We start from the raw sequence: 18,873 nt of genomic DNA on the forward strand, positions 1-18,873 counted from the left end.
TTGATGGCCAACATGCCTCGTGAATGCCTCCGCAACATTAGAGATGTATTGATGATCAGGCGTGAACAAGGGAAGTGCAATAAGAAAATAGAATAGGTCGTTAGTGTTTATATAATTCATTTGATCGTGAGGAACTTCTTGGCTCCGGCGGCGTGGCGGAGGGTGTAGACCTGCCGCCTCTTCCAGTCCGTCCCGACCGCCTTCTCGGACATGACGTAGACGTCGCCGTGCTCGAGAAGGAGCTTCACGCGCTGCCCGACGGGCTTGGACTCGAGGAACCACTGGTAGTGCAGCGGCAGAGCGACGCCTGTGCGCACCGCCACGACCTTGCAGCGCTCGGCGTCACCGTGGAAGCCGATCCCGCACTTGCTGGGGTCAAAGTAGTAGTTGCCCTCGGCCACGAGCCCGCTGGCCTTGTCGCCCAGCAGGTCGACAAGCGCATCGCGCGTCTTCTTGAGGAGAGGCACTTGGTCAAAGGCCACGACGGTGCCCTTGCCGCTGTCGTAGTCCGGCGTCTGAGCTGACGCGGCGAAGCACAGGTTGTGGCGCGCGCGCTTCTCGACGACGCGGCCGTACATCTTGGCCTTGGAGTCCTTCTGGAGCCCGGCCTGCTCCTCGTGGAAGGCGTCGGCGTCGCCCATGAGGGCCTTGAGCCCGTTCCGGGCCACCAGCACGTAGGCGTCTTCTGCTTCTTGTTGCTGCTGTTGCTTCTTCTTTTTGGTTGTTGTTGTTGTTGTTTCGGCTTCAACACTTGAAGGAAGGGCCTCGTTGAGGTGGTGCAGCTCGACGGTGACGCCCTGCGCTTCGAACCAAGCCTTGGCCGTCTGGAGGTCCTCCAGCGTGAAGCCTTCGCTGGCCTTTTGGCCAAGGATCTGCATGCCGGCGTGGTTCTCGGCCTGGTCTCCAAATGTGATCGTGAAGGTTTGCGAGTACACTACGCGCCTCCTCCTCTTCTTGTCGTCGTCGACGTCACATTGAGTGCTGCCACCGCCCCCCTGCTGCTCCTCTTCCTTTTCCTTCTCTGCTTCGTCCCTTTTGCGCTTTGTTGTGGTGTTGGCAGGGTCCTCCATCCTCTTCTTCTTCTTTTTCGGCAATATGAAAGTGCTTTGCGAATCGCTCCTTTATATTAAAGTGGTGGGTTTCCTGGTATTGCTATTTTTTTCCTGGAAAAGTTTGGCTTAATTCTAAGTAATCACCTGGTCTCACCCCTGCCCATGAGCTCCGGTGTTCGCCTGCTCAGTAGCTCCAGTGTGGCCTGGCTTGTCCTACTCTAGACTGATCACAGATCTGACAACAGCAAGAGTGATCAGGATGGTGAGCAGGAACAGGCAGTGTGAATACTTGGTGGATGTGTCTTTGACTCCTGGGCCTATGGAGGAAAACAGGGGGAGTGATCAGTTGATGGTAGGTACTACTGGGGTCTTTCATTTGATTGTATTGGAGGGTACTGAGCAGACCATGTTACAAAATTGGAGTTTATCATCTCCTCATGTGTGCTTGCTGCAGCTGTCTCTCTCCTCTTCCTCTTCTTCATATGTACAGGCAGGTAGTGGTGGGTCCACTTTTCTAGAAGAGGGAGCACTTCTTCTCATGCTTGCCACTCTTCTTCTTCTTGGCAGGTGGCAGCTTGAGGGCAACACAGATGGCCTCATTGAAGATGAGGGTGAGGTTGTCCTGCATCCAGGCCAAGCACTTGATGAATGTGGTGGCCCTGATCTCATTGGCCAGCTTGTGGCCCTGCTTGGTGGCCATGCATGGCTTGACACCCAGCAGCAGCTTGGCCTGCAGCTTGGCCACCATGTGGTGGTTGTTGTGCAGGTTGCTCTTGGTGGTGACAAGTAGGATGGGTGCCTTGGGGCAGTGGTGGTGCACCTTGGGCAGCCACTTTTGCTTGATGTTGGCCAGTGACACAGGATTGATGGCTGAGTAGCAGAGCATGAAGATGTTGGTGTGTGGGTAGGACAGTGGGTGCAGGTGGTTGTACTCCTCCTGGCTGGCTGTGTCCCATAGGCTGAGATTGATGACCTTGTGATTGTTGTAGAACATGTTGGCTGAGTAATTGTTGAAGATTGTGGGCATGTACTCACCTGGGAAGGTGTTGGTTGTGTAGGAGATGAGCAGGCATGTCTTGCCCACTGCACTGTTGCCCACCACCACACACTTGATCACCTGATACTCAGCCATTTGGTTTGCTGTGGTTTGGTTGCTGCTTATCTTGTCTCAAGGCCACTCATTGGTTTGAATGTTGAGCCTCGCCTGCCCTTGGCTATTTGAGCACACAGTATTCGGCTATCCTACCCATTCATTCTTCTCTCCATCTTTTCGTGCAAATGCTGGTTGCCGCCACGAAAAAAATCTTTTTGGCTCAGCGGACTTTGTTGGGCCGTGAAATTTCTGTGAAGCATTTCCAGTCGACAGGATTTAAAACATTAATAATTATTTACACGCAGCGAGCTGCTTGCGTGCGCATGAAGGAGTGCTTCCCTTTCCATGTCCAGAGGTTTGTGTGGTAGAGAGTTTGATTGGCGCCTCTGTGAGCCCTGCGGTTTTGAGTTTTTTGGGCTTGTCTGCTTGCATGAAGGAACCAACCATTTTGCTTGTTCCTTGATCCATGGTGTCAAACTAAACTCAAAAGGCCACGTTTGCCACAGGGACGACCCTCACAATCGGAGAAAGGCCAGGCCTGGTAGTTCTCTGGTAGACCAGTACTCCTTGATGTAGTTTTCATAGGCCTGCTTGACCTTTTGCTTGCTGTAGTGGACAACCCTTTCTCTCAATCTTGTTTCTTTCGTTCCTTCCTTCACTCCCCACTACTCAATCATCAAAGTCAAGTCGCTTGGCGTTGGCCCGAGGCTTGTTGTTCTCCTTGTCCTCCCTCGTGGTGCTGGTGGTGGCCTTCTTGCTGGCGCTAGTGGGGGCGTGCTTCCGTGTGGCGGAGGCTCGCAGCGAAGAAGACGAGACCGCCGCGGGTGAGGGGAGAGGCCTGCTGGAAGAAGAGGTGGTGGTGGTCTTGCGCTGGGGCGTGGCCGCGATGAGTGCCGAAGACGACGCGGGCGAGGCTGCCAGCCTGCGCATGCGGGTCTTCTCAATCACCCGCGAGTAGACGGTCACCGGCGGCGTGAAGGCGTTGAGCGCCGTGTCGACGATCGATTCGCGCGGCCTTCTGCGCCTCGCGGGCGGCGCGCTCCCCGTCACCACCTCCCGCTTCGTCTTCGCTTCTTCTTCCGCTCCTCCTCTCGTTCGCGGTTGGCTTGCCGGGGTGTATGCGGCCTCACCCGCGCCACCGTCAGCGCCGCCCTTCACGAGGTCGCGAGCGCCTTCATCGTCGCCCTCGTCGTCAGAGTTTTGATTCTTGAGATGTCGCGCAGCCCTGTGGAATGACGAGCGTCACATTTGTTTCGTGTTAAAAGCTTTTAACCAGTGCAGGCAGAGGTGCGGGAGGGCGTACTCCTTGGCCTGCTGCTTGGCGACGGCCGAGGACTCGACGGCCTGGGTCTTGCTGAAGAGGAGGTCGTGGTCGCTGATGCCGTGCACGCCGCCGATCTCGTGCAGGTACTGGATGTGCCGGTCGGTGTACTCGTCGGTGACCCGCTCGTGGGCGTGGAGGGCGTGGAGGTCCTTCTGGGTCTGGGCCACGCGGGGATCGCCCAGGTGGAAAAGGTCGGTCAGCTCCTCCCGCGAGAAGTACCGCAGCGACGACTTCTGCGTCATTGTGCTCTGGACGATCGCTCCCTTGAACCTGTACACGGCCAAGGCACGAGTGAGCCACATGCACACATAGGTGTGCACTTAAAGACCGCCTCTAGAGGAATTAGGGCACGCACACTTGGCGTCGGTAGATCTTCTCTTCGATGGTGCCGCAAGTGATGAGACGGTACACGATCACGTTCTTCTTCTGACCCAAGCGGAATGCCCTGCAGACCGCCTGATATATAGAGTTGCCACGGTCCATGAAAAAACGTAGGTTGCGTGTCGCAAGCGTGCGTGGTGTCATTCGTACCTGGTTGTCGTGCGTCGGATTCCAAGAGGGATCGACAATCACTACACGGTCGGCGCCGGTGAGATTGAGTCCGATTCCGCCCACCACCGTGGTGAGGAGGAAGCAGAAATAGCTCGGGTCGGAGTTGAAGAGCTCCACCCTACGCTGGCGCTCGTCGGACTTGGAGATGGAGCCGTCGATGCGCAGGAACGAGTAGTCACCCTCGCGGAGCAGCAGTTCGATGATGTTGAGCATCTTGCGCGACTGCGAGAAGACCAGCACGCGGCTGCCCTCCTCGCGCAGCTTGGGCAGGAGTCGCATGAGGAAGACCAGCTTGGCCGAGATCTGGTGCACGCACTCCCGTCGCTTGCGCAGGAAGCACTCGCGCCAGCTGGCCTCCTTGGGCGGAATCGGTATCTCCTTCCCCACGTCCTCCGTGTCTGCGCCCTCGTCGGTTGCGCCGTCGTCAGCGTCGCTCTCGGACTCGTCGGCTTCAGCGTTGTCGGGCGTAGGGTGGATGTTGTAGGCCATACGGCGGGCCTCGCGAGCCTCTTCCTTGGCCCGTTGGGCCTCCCGCCTCGCGGCGTTGGCCAGCGCCATGGCCTGGAGGTCGCGACCTCGAGCATCGACGAAGGACTGGTGCCGGCACAGGGGGAACCACAGAGCGTCGTCGCTGGCCACCTGCCTCCAGTGGCTGCAGACCAGCATCAGCCTGGACACCTCCACCACGTCGTTGAGGCCGCACGCGAACCCGAAGATTCGCAGCTTGACCTCGTGCGGCAGCCGAGTGTTGAATTCGTCGACCGCGAGACGCCGGCCACCTGAGATTTCAGTCTTGACCTTGGCCTTGATGAGCGGCTTCCGCTTGGCCGCCTGACGCGTCACGGGAAGATGGTCGACCTCTTCATCCTCATCTTCGCTTTCGCTCTCCTCCGCTGCGTCGTCTTCGTCTTCGTCATCGCTTGTTGCGCGAGTGTTACGCTTGGCCGCTCTCTTAGGTTTCTCGCTATCTTCGTCATCCTCTTGCTTGTCGCGGAGCCAATCCTTAAAGCCGCTGCGCAAGAGAGGAAACTTAGCGCTTGCATTGCGTGCGTGCGGGCATGTATACGGGAGCGAGAGAGGATACGCACCATGTGGCCAGCAGCTCGGCATCCACGGCTTCCGCGTTCTTGGCGGTGAGAAGACGAGGGTGGTCGCAGAGCTTCTTCAGCAGGACCAAACCCTCGAGCACGTTCTTGGTCGTGGCCAGCACGTTTTTGACCTGGTCCGATGCGAGGAAGCTGCGATAGAGCTTCTCCTGAACCTGTAGTTGCGCACGCACGCGCACATTGAACTACGGATGAGCGACTAGGCAATATAGGGCTTGTAAGGGAAGTGCCGACGGACCGGGCTGAGACTGAGCCACACGATGAAGTCGTTCATCCGAGTGGTAAGTGCTTGCTGCTGCCTTTCCTCCGAGGAAGATGGAGAAGGCGACGACTGGTCACCCGCGTCGGCCTTGGAAGCGCTGCCGTTGGTGTTGAACACGTCCTTCTTCTCGCGGCGCAGGAAATGGGGCGCCAGAATATGACGCAGCTGCTTCGACAGCTCGTGTGACTGGTCGCCAATATGCACGCAAGAGAGGTGAGCCGGCGTGACACCACATCTCCCGCAGCGTGTAGGTGAAAGGGCATGGGAAGACGTACGAGCTGCTTCTCCTCGGCCGAGGCGCACTTGTAGGTGGCATATTTGATGGGCTGTTCGAACTGGCGACCAAACTGGTGGATGGTGCCCAACAGCTGACCCTTGCACGTGTAATCGAAGAGGGACCACAGTTCCTGTATTCCCGTTACGTAACCACACAAACCCCGGACGTGAGAAGGAAGAACGAGCCTGCGCCTGTTGCAACAGCGACGAGTGTACGTACCATCAAGTTGTTTTGGATGGGCGTTCCAGTGAGAAGAATGCGCGTGGTCGAGGGGATCCTCCGCATCGACTGAGACAAACCGATGCTGCGCGGGTACAAGAAGGGGTGTGTTAGGCTCCACTACGACCTCGGGAATAAAACCTGTAGAAGAGAAAAGGGGCGCAGCTTACCGGTGGTTCTTGATCTTGTGGCCTTCGTCCAGAAGCACGATGTCCCAATTGATGGAGACGAATGAGGCCAGCTTAGTGGGAATGTTGCCGTACGTGGTGAAGCACAACCCACCCTCGTGATGGAACACCTTGAGCAGAGCGGGAGTCAGTGAGATACGTGTTGGTCGCCTTGCGAGTCGAGAGAGAGAGAGAGAGAGAGAGAGGAGCTAGACGCATACCTTGTCCTTGATCTCGTTCTTCTTTTTGTTCATCGCACCGTGCATGATGCAGATGCCCATACCTCGGCTCTCAAGCATGGCGCCATTGTCACTCCACTTCATCAGCTCGTTCTCCCAGTTCTTCATGACCGAGAGGGGCATCACGATGAGGACCCGCTTGGCTCGGCCCGAGGTGAGCGCGCCCAGGACGAGCACGAGCGCTTGAATGGTCTTGCCCAGACCCATTTCATCCTGCGCAACGATTCCGTTAGAGTCGCGAGGAAGCGTAAGCCAGGAGAATGAAACACGTACGCCAAGGATACCGCCGGTCTTCTTGGTATAGAGCGACCACATGAACTCAACGCCGCGCTGAAGAGACCGAAGAGAGTGAGCAACGAGACTCGACGATGAATTGAGAGAAACACAGTGGGTGTGACACACCTTTTGGTACGGGTACAGGCCGTCCCACATCTTGGCAGGAATCGAGAGGCCCTTCCACAGCTGCACCCGCTCGACCTCTTCCTCGACGAAGTCCTCGTCGGCGTTCTTGCCCTTCTTCGCCTCGGTCTTGACCGCGTCCTTGGTCTTACCCTTGAGCTCAGCAGCCGTAGCCGCCTTCTTCTTGCCGGAGGAGTCAGACTTCTTCTCAGAGGTGCGTGGCTCGTCCTTGACCTCCACAAACTTACGCAGCCTCTTCCACGAAGGTGTTTCTTCTTCCTCCTCTTCGGACTCTTCCTCTTCTTCGCCTTCTTCCTCCGCTTCCTCTTGTTCGATTGCTTCAGACTTGTGCGCCTTTTTCTCCTCGCGTTCGACCTCGCGCTCGGTCTTGACCTTCTGGAGTGTCTTCGCCTTGTTTGTCGGTGTCGGAGGTCTCTTCTCATCGTCATCCTCAGCGATGCATTCCGCCTCGTAGTCGTCGCCTTCCATCTGCTCGTCAGTCGGACATTCGCTGTCGTGCTCGTCTTCGCTATCCCTTTCTTCCTTAGCTTCGCTCTCGCTGCCGTCCGACTGCGCTGCGTCCTCGATCGCTTCGCTTCCAGTCTGCCTCGCCAGCATTCGCAGCTTGTCCATCATGCCACCTTTTGCGGCTGGGCGCGCTTCTTTGCCCCTTTGCTTCTTGTCGCTTGGAGCCTCCTCTTCCTCTTCTTCGCTCTCGTCCGAGAACATTGGTACGTGGCCCTTCTTCTTGGACTCTCGCTCGGCTTTCACCTCCGCCAGCTTCCTCAACCTCCTACGCACCACCGGCTTCTCTTCTTCCTCTTCCTCTTCCTCTCGCACCTCCTCATGAGCTCGGCGACGCGAAGGCTTCTCCTCGTTCCCCCTTCGACGATTCTTCGCTCTCCCTCACGTCCTGATGGTTTCGCTCCTCCTCACTTTCCTGTTCGCTTGACTCTTCGTTCTCTTCGGCGGCTTTCTCCACTTGCTCGACGTCCTCGTCCGCCTGCTCGATCTCCGCGGGACCGGTCAGTTCCTCTTCGTCTCCTGCATCAGCGCCGTCTTCCGCCTCGACAACTGACGTAGCCTCCGTCACTTGCTCATCGACAGTTTCGTCTTCTTCCGGTTCGTCCCCTCCATCGGTGAGTTGAAGTTGTGCGACGGCGGCGAGTATGCCACGGATGGTCGGATCGTCATCTTCTTTCTGTTCCTCCTCCTCCTCCTCCTCTGTCTCGTCGTCTGTTATTTCCTCACCGTCCTCGGCGCGTCGGCTCTGCTCCTCGGTCTCCCCTTGGACGTTCGACAGTTCCGTTTCGGCATCCTCCTCTTCGCTGTCGTACGCGACGTCGCCTTCGTCATTAACCTGCGGTTCCTCCTCTTCCTCCGTCGCTCCGTCTTCGTCGTACTCATCCTCATCAACGGCTTCCAAAGCCAGACGGGCGGTCTCCTCTTCCAGCATGCGAATCTCTTCGGCTAGCCTGCGCGTTTCCTCGTCCTCGGCCTCTTCTTCGTACGGATCGTCTGCTTCCTCCAGCCCCTCCTCGAATGAATGCTCCAGTATGACGCTTGCATCGCTGTCCTCTTCGCCAGCGCTGGACATAATTGATCCATCTTTAATTGGGCTCAGGGATTTGCCAGCACTGCACGTAATCAAGATGGCACCTCAGCAGCGCCCAAGCTAGTGGAAAAAAGTGGATGGCATACCTCGTGCGGGTCCGTGGCTCATCCAAAGAGACCTCGAGGGAGCTGCCGACGATTAGGCTGTTGTTACAGGAAGATCGGCGCCTTGATGCACGTCTCTTCAGCCGCTTCAGCTCCCGCTTACGTGCGGGCAAGGAGTCCTCGATTTCCTCCTCCAAGATGGAAAGTCGCGACAGCGCCCGCAGCAAATGGTTTTCACCGATCGATTCGGTCATGGTGGTCTCGTACTATTGCTGCCGCTCTCTTCTGGCGTTGCGCGAACTACACCAAGATGAGTACCCGTCAGCTTTCTCTTTGCCGCGTTGCGTTCCGCTTTCCCGCCAATTTGAATTGTCGACAGCCCCAATTTGCCGCGAATTTTCGCCAACCGAAAAAGCGAGAAACTGAAAAGAAATAACGGGCCAAACGGGATTGCAAGATCGCTAGCGATTTGTTTGCCGGAGGCTGCAAGAGAACGATGGAGGGTTCGAGCTTGTTCTTGCTTCAGACGAACCCGAATCACCCCGTGGTGGGCGTGTCTCCCTCGGTCATCAATGCCTCACAGATCCTCGTCACCATTCAGAACTCCGGGGTGCAGCTGCATGAGGTTCGTAATTTAATCTAGGATGGAATCAATTTTCCCCAATTTTGGTGCGCTAACCCTTTGTGTTGATGCGCAGGCCTTCGATCAAAAGGTGATTTACAGCTGGCCCCAGAAGACCGGCAGCCGATGGACTTTGCCGGCGATGGAGATTCATCAGGCCACCAAAGCCCCCGAGCCGCGCTACATGGGGGTCATGGACCACAACTTCGTCTGCACCTGGACGCAGCGCGATCCCTCCATCGATACCCACAAGAAAGGCGTACGTTTTTTTTTTTGGCTCGAGCCCTTCTTGAAGATGCATCTTAGTAGCGGTGATTCACCTCTTTCTCTACTCTTTCCTCTTGGTCATAGTTCAAGAGCAAGGTGGTCGCCGTATTGACCGATAAGATGATCCACGAGGCCGTCATCTTGGTCCACGAGGACGGTGCCCTGCGCCTCTGCAGCCACGATCTCGAGAAGATCTCACCCACGCTGCTTCCCCCCGGGGCCAAGGCGCCCAGCGCCAAGGTGGTGTGGACCCGCGCCTTCGGCCTGCAGCAGAGCGGCGTCACCTTCGTCCTCGTTCTCGTCGCAGCGCCCGCCCAGGCCGCCGAGCTGACCTACGTGCTTCACGTCTACACGCTCAACCCGCCGCCCACGCATCCCTCGCAAAAGAAGAGGTACAGCCGCAGCCTCCAACCTCACTTGTTTGGTTGCCCACCGGCAATTGTGTGCTCATCACCATTCGACTTCTCTCTCTCTCTCTCTCTCTCTTCTCCTGCCATAACAGGAAGATGGCTGAGGACCAGAAGGGAGTGTCGGCTATCGAGCAGGAGATCACCTGGAACGTCTCGCACGAGATCAAGCGGTTCGCCACCAACGCGAAGCCCGGCGTCGCGACGTGTTCGTTCGATTTCGCCAACCTCACCAACTACATCCTCTGTACGTGCAACACACACACACACACACAACGAGTCGCCTGGGTTTATTTGGTTCTCGCGGCTGCGGCTGACCCCATGCGCCGTACGTTCTTAGGGTCGGACGGCAACGCCGAGGTGTTCCGTTTCTCCAACCTGCACCACCTGCTGGGCAAGCAGGAGTACGACCAGCCGCCGTTCCTGCAGTCGTCGACCAAGCTCAACGCCTTCCAGATCACCCAGCTGGTACCTACGAAGCCTGCTACCGGAGAGAATGCAAAGAATTGCAGCAGCGAGTGCTAAGTCCGATGTTTTTTTCGTGCACCTCGTGCAGGGCCAGCAAAACAAGACCAAGCAGGTCGCCGGGCGGCTCGATCGGGAGATCACCGGCGTCGCCTCGGCCCCGTTCCAGTCCTTCGTCGCCCTCTCCGGCAAGCGCAAGGACACCGGCCAACGTACGTTGCTAGACGGCCAGGCGGCTGCAGCATTCATTCCCGAACGTACGCGCGATGGACACTCACGAATTTCTCTGGTGACAGCGTGGCTCACTCTGTGGGACCCCATCCACGGCAACCTCCACGGAGCTCGCGAGGTCAACTTCGAGCAGTCGGAGGACATCATCATCAACCCGGTCGCCCCCGACGAGCGCGTGGTGCAGGTACGGTCCCAACATTGCCGGCTCACTCCGCAGTTTTTTGTTTTCAACAACACAAACTCACCGCCCTACTCACCGCCACCACCAACCACCAGCTCGCGGTCTCGACCGACGCGTCGTACGTGGTCGTGGCGCTCGAGAATCACGTCGCGATCTGCCCGCTCTACTGCCCGCAGCCGGCGCTCGGCATGCTGCTCAACAAGATGAAGTCCACGCTCTCCTTTGCCGAAGAGGGTACGCAATGCGCTGTGCATGAACAATTCCAGAAATGCTGGCTCGTTCACACACACACACACACAGACGCACTGCCTTCGTTCTCGTCGCCCATTCTGCTGGACGTCGTCACGTCGCAGGTGAGCGCCAACGCGCAGCAGCCCGTTTCCGGCGCCAAGAGCGCCAAGCCGACCGACGAGGCGGCCGCGAGTGCGGGCAAGCAGGAGGACCTGATCTTTGAGATTAAGGAGGCGCTCGACGTCGATCGCGAGAGCGAGGAGATCGAGGAGAAGAAGATCGAGCAGACGCGCGAGGTCTTCCTCGACGACGGCACGTGGGACAGCTTCATTGACGAGAACGAGCGCGAGCGGGAGGCCATCGCCGCGCTGCTCGCCGCGACCAACAAGAAGGACGGCTCGGTCATCTTCCGCAAGTTCCTCGAGGAGCTGCCCGCCGTGCGATTCCCGCAGCCGTCCCGCCGCCAGCGGAAGGGGAAGGCGGGGGTGGAGGTGGAGGAGGAGGAGGAGTCGGACACGAAGCAGCAGAAGAAGAAGAAGCGAATGCCGAAGCGTTACAAGCTGCTGTCGCACCGCTTCGTCAGCCAGGTCGGGGAGAAGTGCCTTCGCTTGGGTGCGGCACACACGCACACGCACCACCGCACACGCACAAGCACTACCGCACACGCACATGCACTCGGCTAACACCAATCAATGCTGCAACATCGTAGGTATGTGGGCCGAGCTGGAGCACCTGCTCAAGCTGGGCCAGCTCTCCACGCACGAACTCCCCGACCTGATCCCCTCCCTCCTGGCCAACAACCAATTCGTACGGCGACCACCACCTGCCCGCCTGCTCTCACTTTTTCTGCGCACCCGCCACGCACGGCTGACGCCGGTGCGCCGCGCCACTCTCAACACAGGGTACGCTGCGCACGTTGATTCGTACGTCGAGCGATCTGCCGACGGGAGCCGTGGTCTCGCTCCTCGACTACTTTACGCGACCGCGCGCCAACAACCAGCCGCTGGCCCAGTACCTCATGAACGAGCTGGCCAGGCAGAAGAAGTCGGAGACTCCTGAGGTCTCGCCGCCGACGATCACCGAACAGGAGGCCGTCGACGTCATGAGCAAGCGGTTCCTGTACGTCCTCCGCGCACCTGCTCTTCTTCTTCTTCTCTTCGTGGCGCTGACCATCTCGTCCGGCTGCGCAGAAACGTGCTGGTGGCGAGGAGGGAAAACTTTGCGTTCCTGCTGCAGTACATGAAGTCATTCCCCCTGGAACAGATCACGGTACAGAGCTCGCCCCCCCCCCAAACCACCACAAGGAGCCGCGCGTGATTGTTTCGTTCGTTCGTTCTGGACTTACGACTCGCGTGTGTTGTGCGTTCGCCCCCGCTGCTGCAGTATCTCCTCAACTACTTGACTGAGTGGCTCGAGGCGCACTGCGCCCACGATTCTGCGGTGTGGAAGAAGCAAACGAACGTTGTCGCTAACTGGGCCGTCCCGCCCCTCCCAGTGGTACGCCAACACAGGACCACACACGACCACACACGACCACACACACACACCACACACACACGACCAGAACACAATTTGGCTTACATGAACACGTTTGCGGTGGCTTCGCCAGGTGATTGAGTGGCTGGGCTTGCTGTTGGACAGCCGCTTCTCGGAGCTGGTGCTGCTGGACGACAGCCACCCGATCATCCAGCGCGTGGGCGTCATCACCAAGGAGCAGGTGCGCATCGCCCAGGAGCTGGGCCGCTTCGAGGCCTACCTGGGCGACTATCGGAGGACCCTGCAGCGCTGGGCCCAGGTGCTCAAGAGCCAGTCTGCGTCGACCATCAACAGTAAGCACGCCAAGACCGGCGACACCTACATTGTCGAGGTCCTCTACATCTGAGCCCACTGGCGAGAAAGATGATGAAGACGAAGACGATGGTAATGAAACAGCCTTGGATCCAAGCAGCAGCAGCAGCAACGACCACTAGTTGTAATCCACAAATTCGGAGTTGGGTCGGTTGAGGTAGTCGAGGTCGAGGTCAAACTCCCTGCCCTCGCGCAGCTCGAGGAAGACCTGCGTGATGAGCTTGCCCAGCATGTTTTTGCCGCTTCCGTCGCTTCCGTCGCCCCATTGCCTGCACACAACGTGCATCGCCAGTCAGTCAGGGGGGAACCCCATGAGCGCTGTCGGTAGCATGACGTCAGCAGGAGATCGAGTACAGGCGCGCACCTGTCATTTCTCGTGTGCTCCACGAAGAAGACGTCCTGCCCCGACTTGATCAGGTTGTCCATGTACTCCCTGAACGGCTGCATCTCCTGTTGTGGCGCAACGTAAGCAGCCGCAGAGCTGGGGAGTGCGGCGCCTTGATGACGATGGTGAGTAGACGAGCCACATACCTTGAACTTGATGCGCAGGGCGACGAGCATGACGAGCGGCTTGACCTCATCCCAGTCGTCTCGCTTGGGACAAAAGCCTGTGTGCGTGCGCTTGAACTTGTCCTTGCCCGACTGCTTGATCTCGGCCTCGTCCACGCCCAGCTCTACCAGCCGTTGCTGTTGATCGTAATCACACACGTGGCACACAAGAGGGACCACAGTTCGTCAAAAAGAGCCTCGCGAGGCAGACGATTGGGGGGGGGATGTTCTCAGAACCTTTTGCTTGGTGGTGAGGTACATGCGGCCTTGGCCGTAGCGCGCGGCGTCGCCACCGTTGAGTTCGAAGTAGAACCTGGCGTCAGCCTCGAGAGAGCACTTGGCGGCCTGGAACAAGTTCTCGGTGGAGGCCAGCGCCTTGTCGAGCAGGCAGTCGTGCAGCACCAGCTTCACACCTGCAACGTTGTCGCCCGTTGCGTAGAGCAATCATAATGGAATAAATGCAAATTCGATAGGTGAGGTGAAAAGGAAAACAAGAGGAGAGTCGGTGGTACCGTTGACCTCCTTGAGGCGAGCGGGGAGGGCGATGGGACAGGGGAAGAGATTGGAAAAGCACCGCCGGTCAATGCCCAGGGAGTCGTCGACGGTCTTCTCCACGTCATCGCGGCGCGTGTGCGAGTAGAAGGGAAGCACCGTCGATGCCTGGTAGGTACGGCCCAGCCCCGAGAACAGGGTGAGTGCAGAAGTATTTGGCGCCAGACCTACCTTCATCTTGCTAGCTCGATTGGAAAGTTCTATTTGCGTTAGAGAAAAAACAAATGCGTATTGCTTGAAATCCAACATTTCCATGAAAAGACAATCTGCAACATTTCTTCATTGGCCGGTTCACCTAAACAACAGCACTCGACCGTGCGCTAAGCTCAGAGCTTGGCGCCGTGCTGCTTGTGGTAGGTCTTGTAGTAGTTGATGAGCCCGTTGGTGGAGGCGTCGTGCGACACCACCTCCGCGTCGGTGTCGAGCTCCTTCTGGATGCCCTGCGCCAGCTGCTTGCCCAGCTCCACGCCCCATTGATCGAAGGAGTTGATGTTCCAGATGATGCCCTGGGTGAAGATCTTGTGCTCGTAGAGAGCGATCAGCGAGCCGAGGGCGCGGGGCGTGAGCTTGGGGAACAGAATCGAGTTGGTGGGCCTGTTGCCCAGGAACACCTGCTCAAGCGTAAACCAAGTGTGTGCACACCCTCGATCAGTCTTGCGTCTCTTCTCCTCTGCCGCGGTGTGTGTGTGTCGTGTCGTGTGGGTGATGGAGAGTAACCTTGTGAGGCAGAAGGGATTCAATCGCCGAGGCGGACATCTTGGCCTTCTCGAGCTCAGCACGAGCTTCCTGTAGTACATCACACGTGCACACGGAGTTGGTATCACCTTATGCGGCATAGGCCGAAGCGGGCCACAAGATGAGTGTGTATGTACCTGCTCGGTCTTGCCGCGCATGAGGGCCTCGGTCTGGGCGAAGAAGTTCGAGAGCAGGATCATGTGGTGGTTGCCCACCTTGTTCTGGGTCTCGATGGGGGCCAGGAAGTCGGCCGGGATGAGCTTCGTGCCCTGGTGGATCAGCTGATAGAACGCGTGCTGGCCGTTGGTGCCTTACAACGCGCGGAGTCGGGACCGACATGTTAGCCGACTCTCCGCCCTCAAGGAAGATTAGGGTTTTTGTGCGCCAACGTACCAGGCTCACCCCAGATGATGGGACCAGTCGAGTAGTTGTTGATCCTGTTGCCCTGCCTGTCGACACCCTTGCCGTTGCTCTCCATGTCTCCCTGTGGATCCGCCAAGGGTGGTGTGTGTGTGTGTGTGTGTGTGTGTGTGTGTGTGTGTGTGTGTGTGTGTGTGTGTGTGTGTTCTCGATGAGCGGATGCGGGTCAGCGAGGAATGGAGTGGAGTGTGGCGTACCTGCTGGAAGTAGGCGGGGAAGCGGTGCATGTACTGATCGTAGGCAGGATGGCATGCGTCTCGGCGCCAAAGAAGTTGTTGTACCTGCATCACACAGCGGCGGGGTATATGAGTTGGAATGTCGGACAGGAAGTCATATGGAATGCGAGTGTGGAGTGGCTAGGCTTCCATACCACACGCCGAGCACGGCGAGAGTGATGGGCAGGTTCTGCTCAATGGGCGCGGTGCGGAAGTGCTCGTCCATCTCGTGGGCACCGGTGAGCAGCTCCTCAAAGTTCTCAAAACCTGGCCACGGAAACTAGGCATGAGCCCGAGGACCCACGGCGGCCAGATCGCGTTGATAAGGGGTCTGTACCGATGTAAGTGGCGATCGACAAGCCAATGGCCGACCAGAGGGAATAGCGCCCGCCAACCCAATCCCAGAAGGCGAACATGTTGGCCTTGTCGATGCCAAACTTGGTGACCTGGTACACCAATCAGAACAAGCGCCAAGTTTAGTGACACCGAGCGCTCTGTGTGGCTGGAGCGCTGCATTGGGTTGGTGTGCGACTGAGAGCGCTCTCTGTGTGGCTGGAGCGCTGTATTGGGTTGGTGTGCGACTGAGAGCGCTCTCTGTGTGGCTGGAGCGCTGTATTGGGTTGGTGTGCGACTGAGAAGAAGAGAGTCGGGGCTGCGCACCCCCTCTTCGTTGGTGGACAGAGCAACGAAGTGCTTGGCCACCGCGTCCTTGGGAGCGTTCAGCGACTTGAGCAGCCAGTCCCGCGCCGAGTTGGCGTTGGTGATGGTCTCCTGCGTGGTGAAAGTCTTCGAGGCCACGATGAAGAGCGTCGTCTCTGCGGATGTGGAGAAGGCGGTGAATGATCCATCAGTCGAGGCATGTGTCGAACAGAGCTGGATCATGAAGACGTTGCACATATGAAGAGAAGAGTGCGCACCAGCATTGAGCCTCTTGACCGCCTCCGCAATGTGCGTGCCATCAACGTTGGACACAAAGTGGACGTTGAGCTTGCCGTTCGCGTAGGGCTTGAGCGCCTCGCACACCATCAGCGGACCCAAGTCCGAACCACCTGCAGGTGTGGCCAAACACAACAACACACAACACACAACGTTGAGTGCGTGGAGAGCGGTTGATAATTATTGCTTCAATGTTGCAACGGGCCGGGACATGCAGAAGCGTACCGATGCCGATGTTGACCACGTCGGTGATGGCCTTGCCGGTCCAGCCCTTCCACTCGCCCGAGCGGATCGAGTTGGTGAACTCCTTCATCTGCTGCAGGACCTTGTTCACGGCGGGCATCACGTCCTCGCCGTCGACCATGATCGCGCGGTTGGAGCGATTGCGCAGCGCGACGTGCAGCACCGGCCTGTCGTTGCGGTGGTGGCGACCGGTGAAGTAAGCCTACGAGTGGCCACCCAGTAGAGCTGGGTGGGTGGTGGCGGTGGTACCTGTTCTCGGTGAAGTTGATCTTCTCGCCGTTGAACATCTTTTCGGTCCAGCCCTTGATGTCGCAGTCGGCGGCGAGCTGGCGGAGGAGGCGGAGCGTGTCGTCGGTGATGATGTTCTTGGAGTAGTCGAGCAGCAGGGCGCCGTCGTTCCACTCGAACGAGTAGCGCCTGAAACGCTCGGGGTCCTGCGCGAACAGGTCGCGCATGTGCACCTGCTTCGCCTTTTGCTCTTCCCTGTGCGCGGCCAGTGCCTTCCACACCTCCTTCTCCACGAGACGCACGTTCTGCTGCTCCATTACCTGTTGCAACCACCAACGATTACTATTTAAAATCATCTATTACCATTCCTTTTACTGCATTTTGAAGACACTAAAGATTAAAAAGAGGCAAAGGCACATATGAGTGAGATCGGAGCGGAGAAGGCCGTACTTCAAGGGATTGCTCGATTGGTGTGGGGTGGTGCTGGTGGGTCTGCTCTGTGTGGGTTCGGAAACGACCGGCCGAAAGCACTTTATGGCGAGCAACTGCTTTTCGCCTTCCCTTCTGTTGCTCTTCTGCCAACTTTCTTCCAGAAGACTTCTGCTGCGGGCCCGGCAATCACAAAGTGCCAAGCACCGTTCCCGACGGCGAAGCTCGAAGATGGAACCGGCGGTTGAGAGCACCGCCACCCGGGTGGTGCAGGTTCGCCCGTTTCAATCGGATGATGGGACCGCCCTGCACCAACTCGAGGCCCTCTGCTCGCAAGGTAAAGTAGTATCTGGTCTTACCTACTTTACCTTGCGAGCAGGTAAGACCGATTCTCTCTATTACCCTCTTTTTCCCCCTCCATGAAGCTCGCACGCTCACGATCTGATCATCACTCGTCACTACCACCACCACAACAGACTCAGCTACGGCTACATCGCCGAAGGCAACGAAGCGTCGGAACGCTTCTTCATGAAGAACGGCTACGGCAAGTTGCCTTCTTTGCGACTGCTGGGCATTCTCGTGCAGAACATGCCCAAGCCGGTACCGGACTGGGTAGAGACCCAGCTTCTCGTGGAGGAGGAGGAACGCACTGAAGAGGAGCGCCAGGCCAAGGCCGACGAAGCCGTGGAGAGCATACACACGTTCTGGGGACAGGCCGACTTCCTCTTGCCCAGGGATTCGCTACGACGCGTGCTCGCCGATCCTCACAGTTCGGGTCCGTACGTCATCACCTCCACAGGTAAGCCCCTCACACGCCTCAACTAGGGTACTATACTACTACCACACAACTACCGCTGAACGTTGGTGTGGCGCTCATCATCTGTCAGATGGCGAGTCGGAAGCGGGGTGCAGTGTGTGGAGTCATGGGTATAGCATTAAGCTACTGGTATGTACAAACCGATGACACACCGGCTTCACATTCGATCAAGAGCGCAGCACCAATCATTGACCTCTCTCCGCTCGGCTCGCAGGGCGCGCCATGGTACATTCGCTCGGGGATCTCGGTCATCAACCGCCTGGCCGTGTTTCTGCCCTCGCTGATCCCCTCCCTGCCGGACATCGGGAAGAAGGACCACCTCGACATGCGCACCGTCTTTGGCGTATGGGTGAAAGGGACAGAAGGCCCCGCGCTACTCAGTCACCTGCTCGCCCACGTACACAACACCCTCATCAAGGTACGTCACACTTGAGATTCGCTTGAGAGCATCATCATCACACGCAGATTCCCGTAATCAATCAGGAGGACGTGGACTATCTGAGCGTGCCCCTGGCCAACGGCCACCCGCTCGCGGCGAGCGTGCCAGCTTCGTCACTGATAGGTGCTGCATACTCGTGTGTTCGTTACACTGCAAACTTGTGGGTGTCGTGGCCCGTTGCGGCAGCTCTGTGGTCTGAACAACGCCCACTTCCTTGCTCTACACGCACGCAGAAACGTCGACCCTGCCCGTGTTGAAAGGCCTGACCAGCGAAGGCCAGCGCCTTGCGGGCTACACCAGCCAGAAGACGGCTGCGCACGTGGCGGTCGGCGAAGCGTCCGGCAAGACACCGACCGTGTTGCCTCACTTCTTTGATCCGAGGTCGTAACGTCACGATTGGTGCGTTTTATTACCTCTCGCGCACCGCGCCAGGATAAATCCGGGGAGAACAACAAACATTCCACAAATTACCCGCCACGGCTGTGGAATGTGTGGCACGTAATTTGGTTGCTTTAATGTGACCCCTTGCGCTCCCGCGGCACGGCTCTCTCTTAGACGAGGCGTATTGTCTGTCGTAAAACGAAACGCTTGGGATGGAACAACCGCCTGACCCTCACCTCCACCCACAGCCCCAGCTCGGTGGTGGCGGTGGCGGTGGTGGCCCTGGAGGACCTGGACCTGGCCTGGTCGTGCCGCAGCCTCAGCAGCC

The 18,873-nt window shown here is 58.1% G+C and overlaps 7 protein-coding genes across 7 annotated transcripts; 2 read left to right on the top strand and 5 right to left on the bottom strand.

The window, feature by feature from the left end:
• Nucleotides 1-116: 116 nt before the first annotated feature.
• ACA1_066820 (Mimivirus encoded protein, putative) lies at nt 117-1,070 on the bottom strand (the record flags this gene model as incomplete). The annotated part of the gene is made up of 2 exons (XM_004336606.1): nt 117-685; nt 752-1,070. The coding sequence occupies 2 exons, from the start codon at nt 1,068-1,070 to the stop codon at nt 117-119; spliced, it is 888 nt and encodes a 295-aa protein (XP_004336654.1).
• A 496-nt stretch (nt 1,071-1,566) lies between these two features.
• Nucleotides 1,567-2,184, bottom strand: ACA1_066830 (Rasrelated protein Rac1, putative; the record flags this gene model as incomplete). The annotated part of the gene is made up of 1 exon (XM_004336607.1): nt 1,567-2,184. One exon carries the CDS (start codon nt 2,182-2,184, stop codon nt 1,567-1,569), a length of 618 nt encoding a protein of 205 aa, XP_004336655.1.
• A 630-nt stretch (nt 2,185-2,814) lies between these two features.
• On the bottom strand, nt 2,815-7,419 carry ACA1_066840 (SNF2 domain containing protein; the record flags this gene model as incomplete). The annotated part of the gene is made up of 13 exons (XM_004336608.1): nt 2,815-3,370; nt 3,449-3,739; nt 3,825-3,925; nt 4,001-4,419; nt 4,513-5,023; nt 5,106-5,282; nt 5,366-5,575; nt 5,665-5,796; nt 5,886-5,970; nt 6,056-6,183; nt 6,274-6,504; nt 6,565-6,621; nt 6,694-7,419. The coding sequence occupies 13 exons, from the start codon at nt 7,417-7,419 to the stop codon at nt 2,815-2,817; spliced, it is 3,624 nt and encodes a 1,207-aa protein (XP_004336656.1).
• Nucleotides 7,420-8,845: 1,426 nt separating this feature from the next.
• Nucleotides 8,846-12,635, top strand: ACA1_066850 (uncharacterized protein; the record flags this gene model as incomplete). Its single annotated transcript, XM_004336609.1, has 16 exons — nt 8,846-8,974; nt 9,048-9,230; nt 9,323-9,630; nt 9,741-9,892; nt 9,986-10,113; nt 10,202-10,322; nt 10,407-10,525; nt 10,618-10,756; nt 10,823-11,244; nt 11,275-11,365; nt 11,463-11,560; nt 11,655-11,872; nt 11,944-12,022; nt 12,137-12,250; nt 12,363-12,446; nt 12,471-12,635. The coding sequence occupies 16 exons, from the start codon at nt 8,846-8,848 to the stop codon at nt 12,633-12,635; spliced, it is 2,550 nt and encodes an 849-aa protein (XP_004336657.1).
• Nucleotides 12,636-12,719: 84 nt separating this feature from the next.
• On the bottom strand, nt 12,720-13,879 carry ACA1_066860 (uncharacterized protein; the record flags this gene model as incomplete). The annotated part of the gene is made up of 6 exons (XM_004336610.1): nt 12,720-12,870; nt 12,966-13,051; nt 13,133-13,288; nt 13,388-13,563; nt 13,663-13,756; nt 13,802-13,879. The coding sequence occupies 6 exons, from the start codon at nt 13,877-13,879 to the stop codon at nt 12,720-12,722; spliced, it is 741 nt and encodes a 246-aa protein (XP_004336658.1).
• A 149-nt stretch (nt 13,880-14,028) lies between these two features.
• Nucleotides 14,029-16,796, bottom strand: ACA1_066870 (glucose6-phosphate isomerase; the record flags this gene model as incomplete). The annotated part of the gene is made up of 11 exons (XM_004336611.1): nt 14,029-14,313; nt 14,420-14,488; nt 14,575-14,747; nt 14,831-14,921; nt 15,055-15,138; nt 15,233-15,339; nt 15,410-15,518; nt 15,733-15,887; nt 15,990-16,121; nt 16,234-16,418; nt 16,501-16,796. The coding sequence occupies 11 exons, from the start codon at nt 16,794-16,796 to the stop codon at nt 14,029-14,031; spliced, it is 1,686 nt and encodes a 561-aa protein (XP_004336659.1).
• A 407-nt stretch (nt 16,797-17,203) lies between these two features.
• ACA1_066880 (uncharacterized protein) lies at nt 17,204-18,552 on the top strand (the record flags this gene model as incomplete). The annotated part of the gene is made up of 5 exons (XM_004336612.1): nt 17,204-17,250; nt 17,385-17,707; nt 17,905-18,143; nt 18,191-18,287; nt 18,398-18,552. 5 exons carry the CDS (start codon nt 17,204-17,206, stop codon nt 18,550-18,552), a joined length of 861 nt encoding a protein of 286 aa, XP_004336660.1.
• Nucleotides 18,553-18,873: the final 321 nt, after the last annotated feature.

The sequence above is a fragment of the Acanthamoeba castellanii genome (genome assembly GCF_000313135.1).
Source record: "Acanthamoeba castellanii str. Neff unplaced genomic scaffold scf7180000084600, whole genome shotgun sequence".
NCBI classification, from domain to species: Eukaryota; Discosea; order Longamoebia; family Acanthamoebidae; genus Acanthamoeba; species Acanthamoeba castellanii.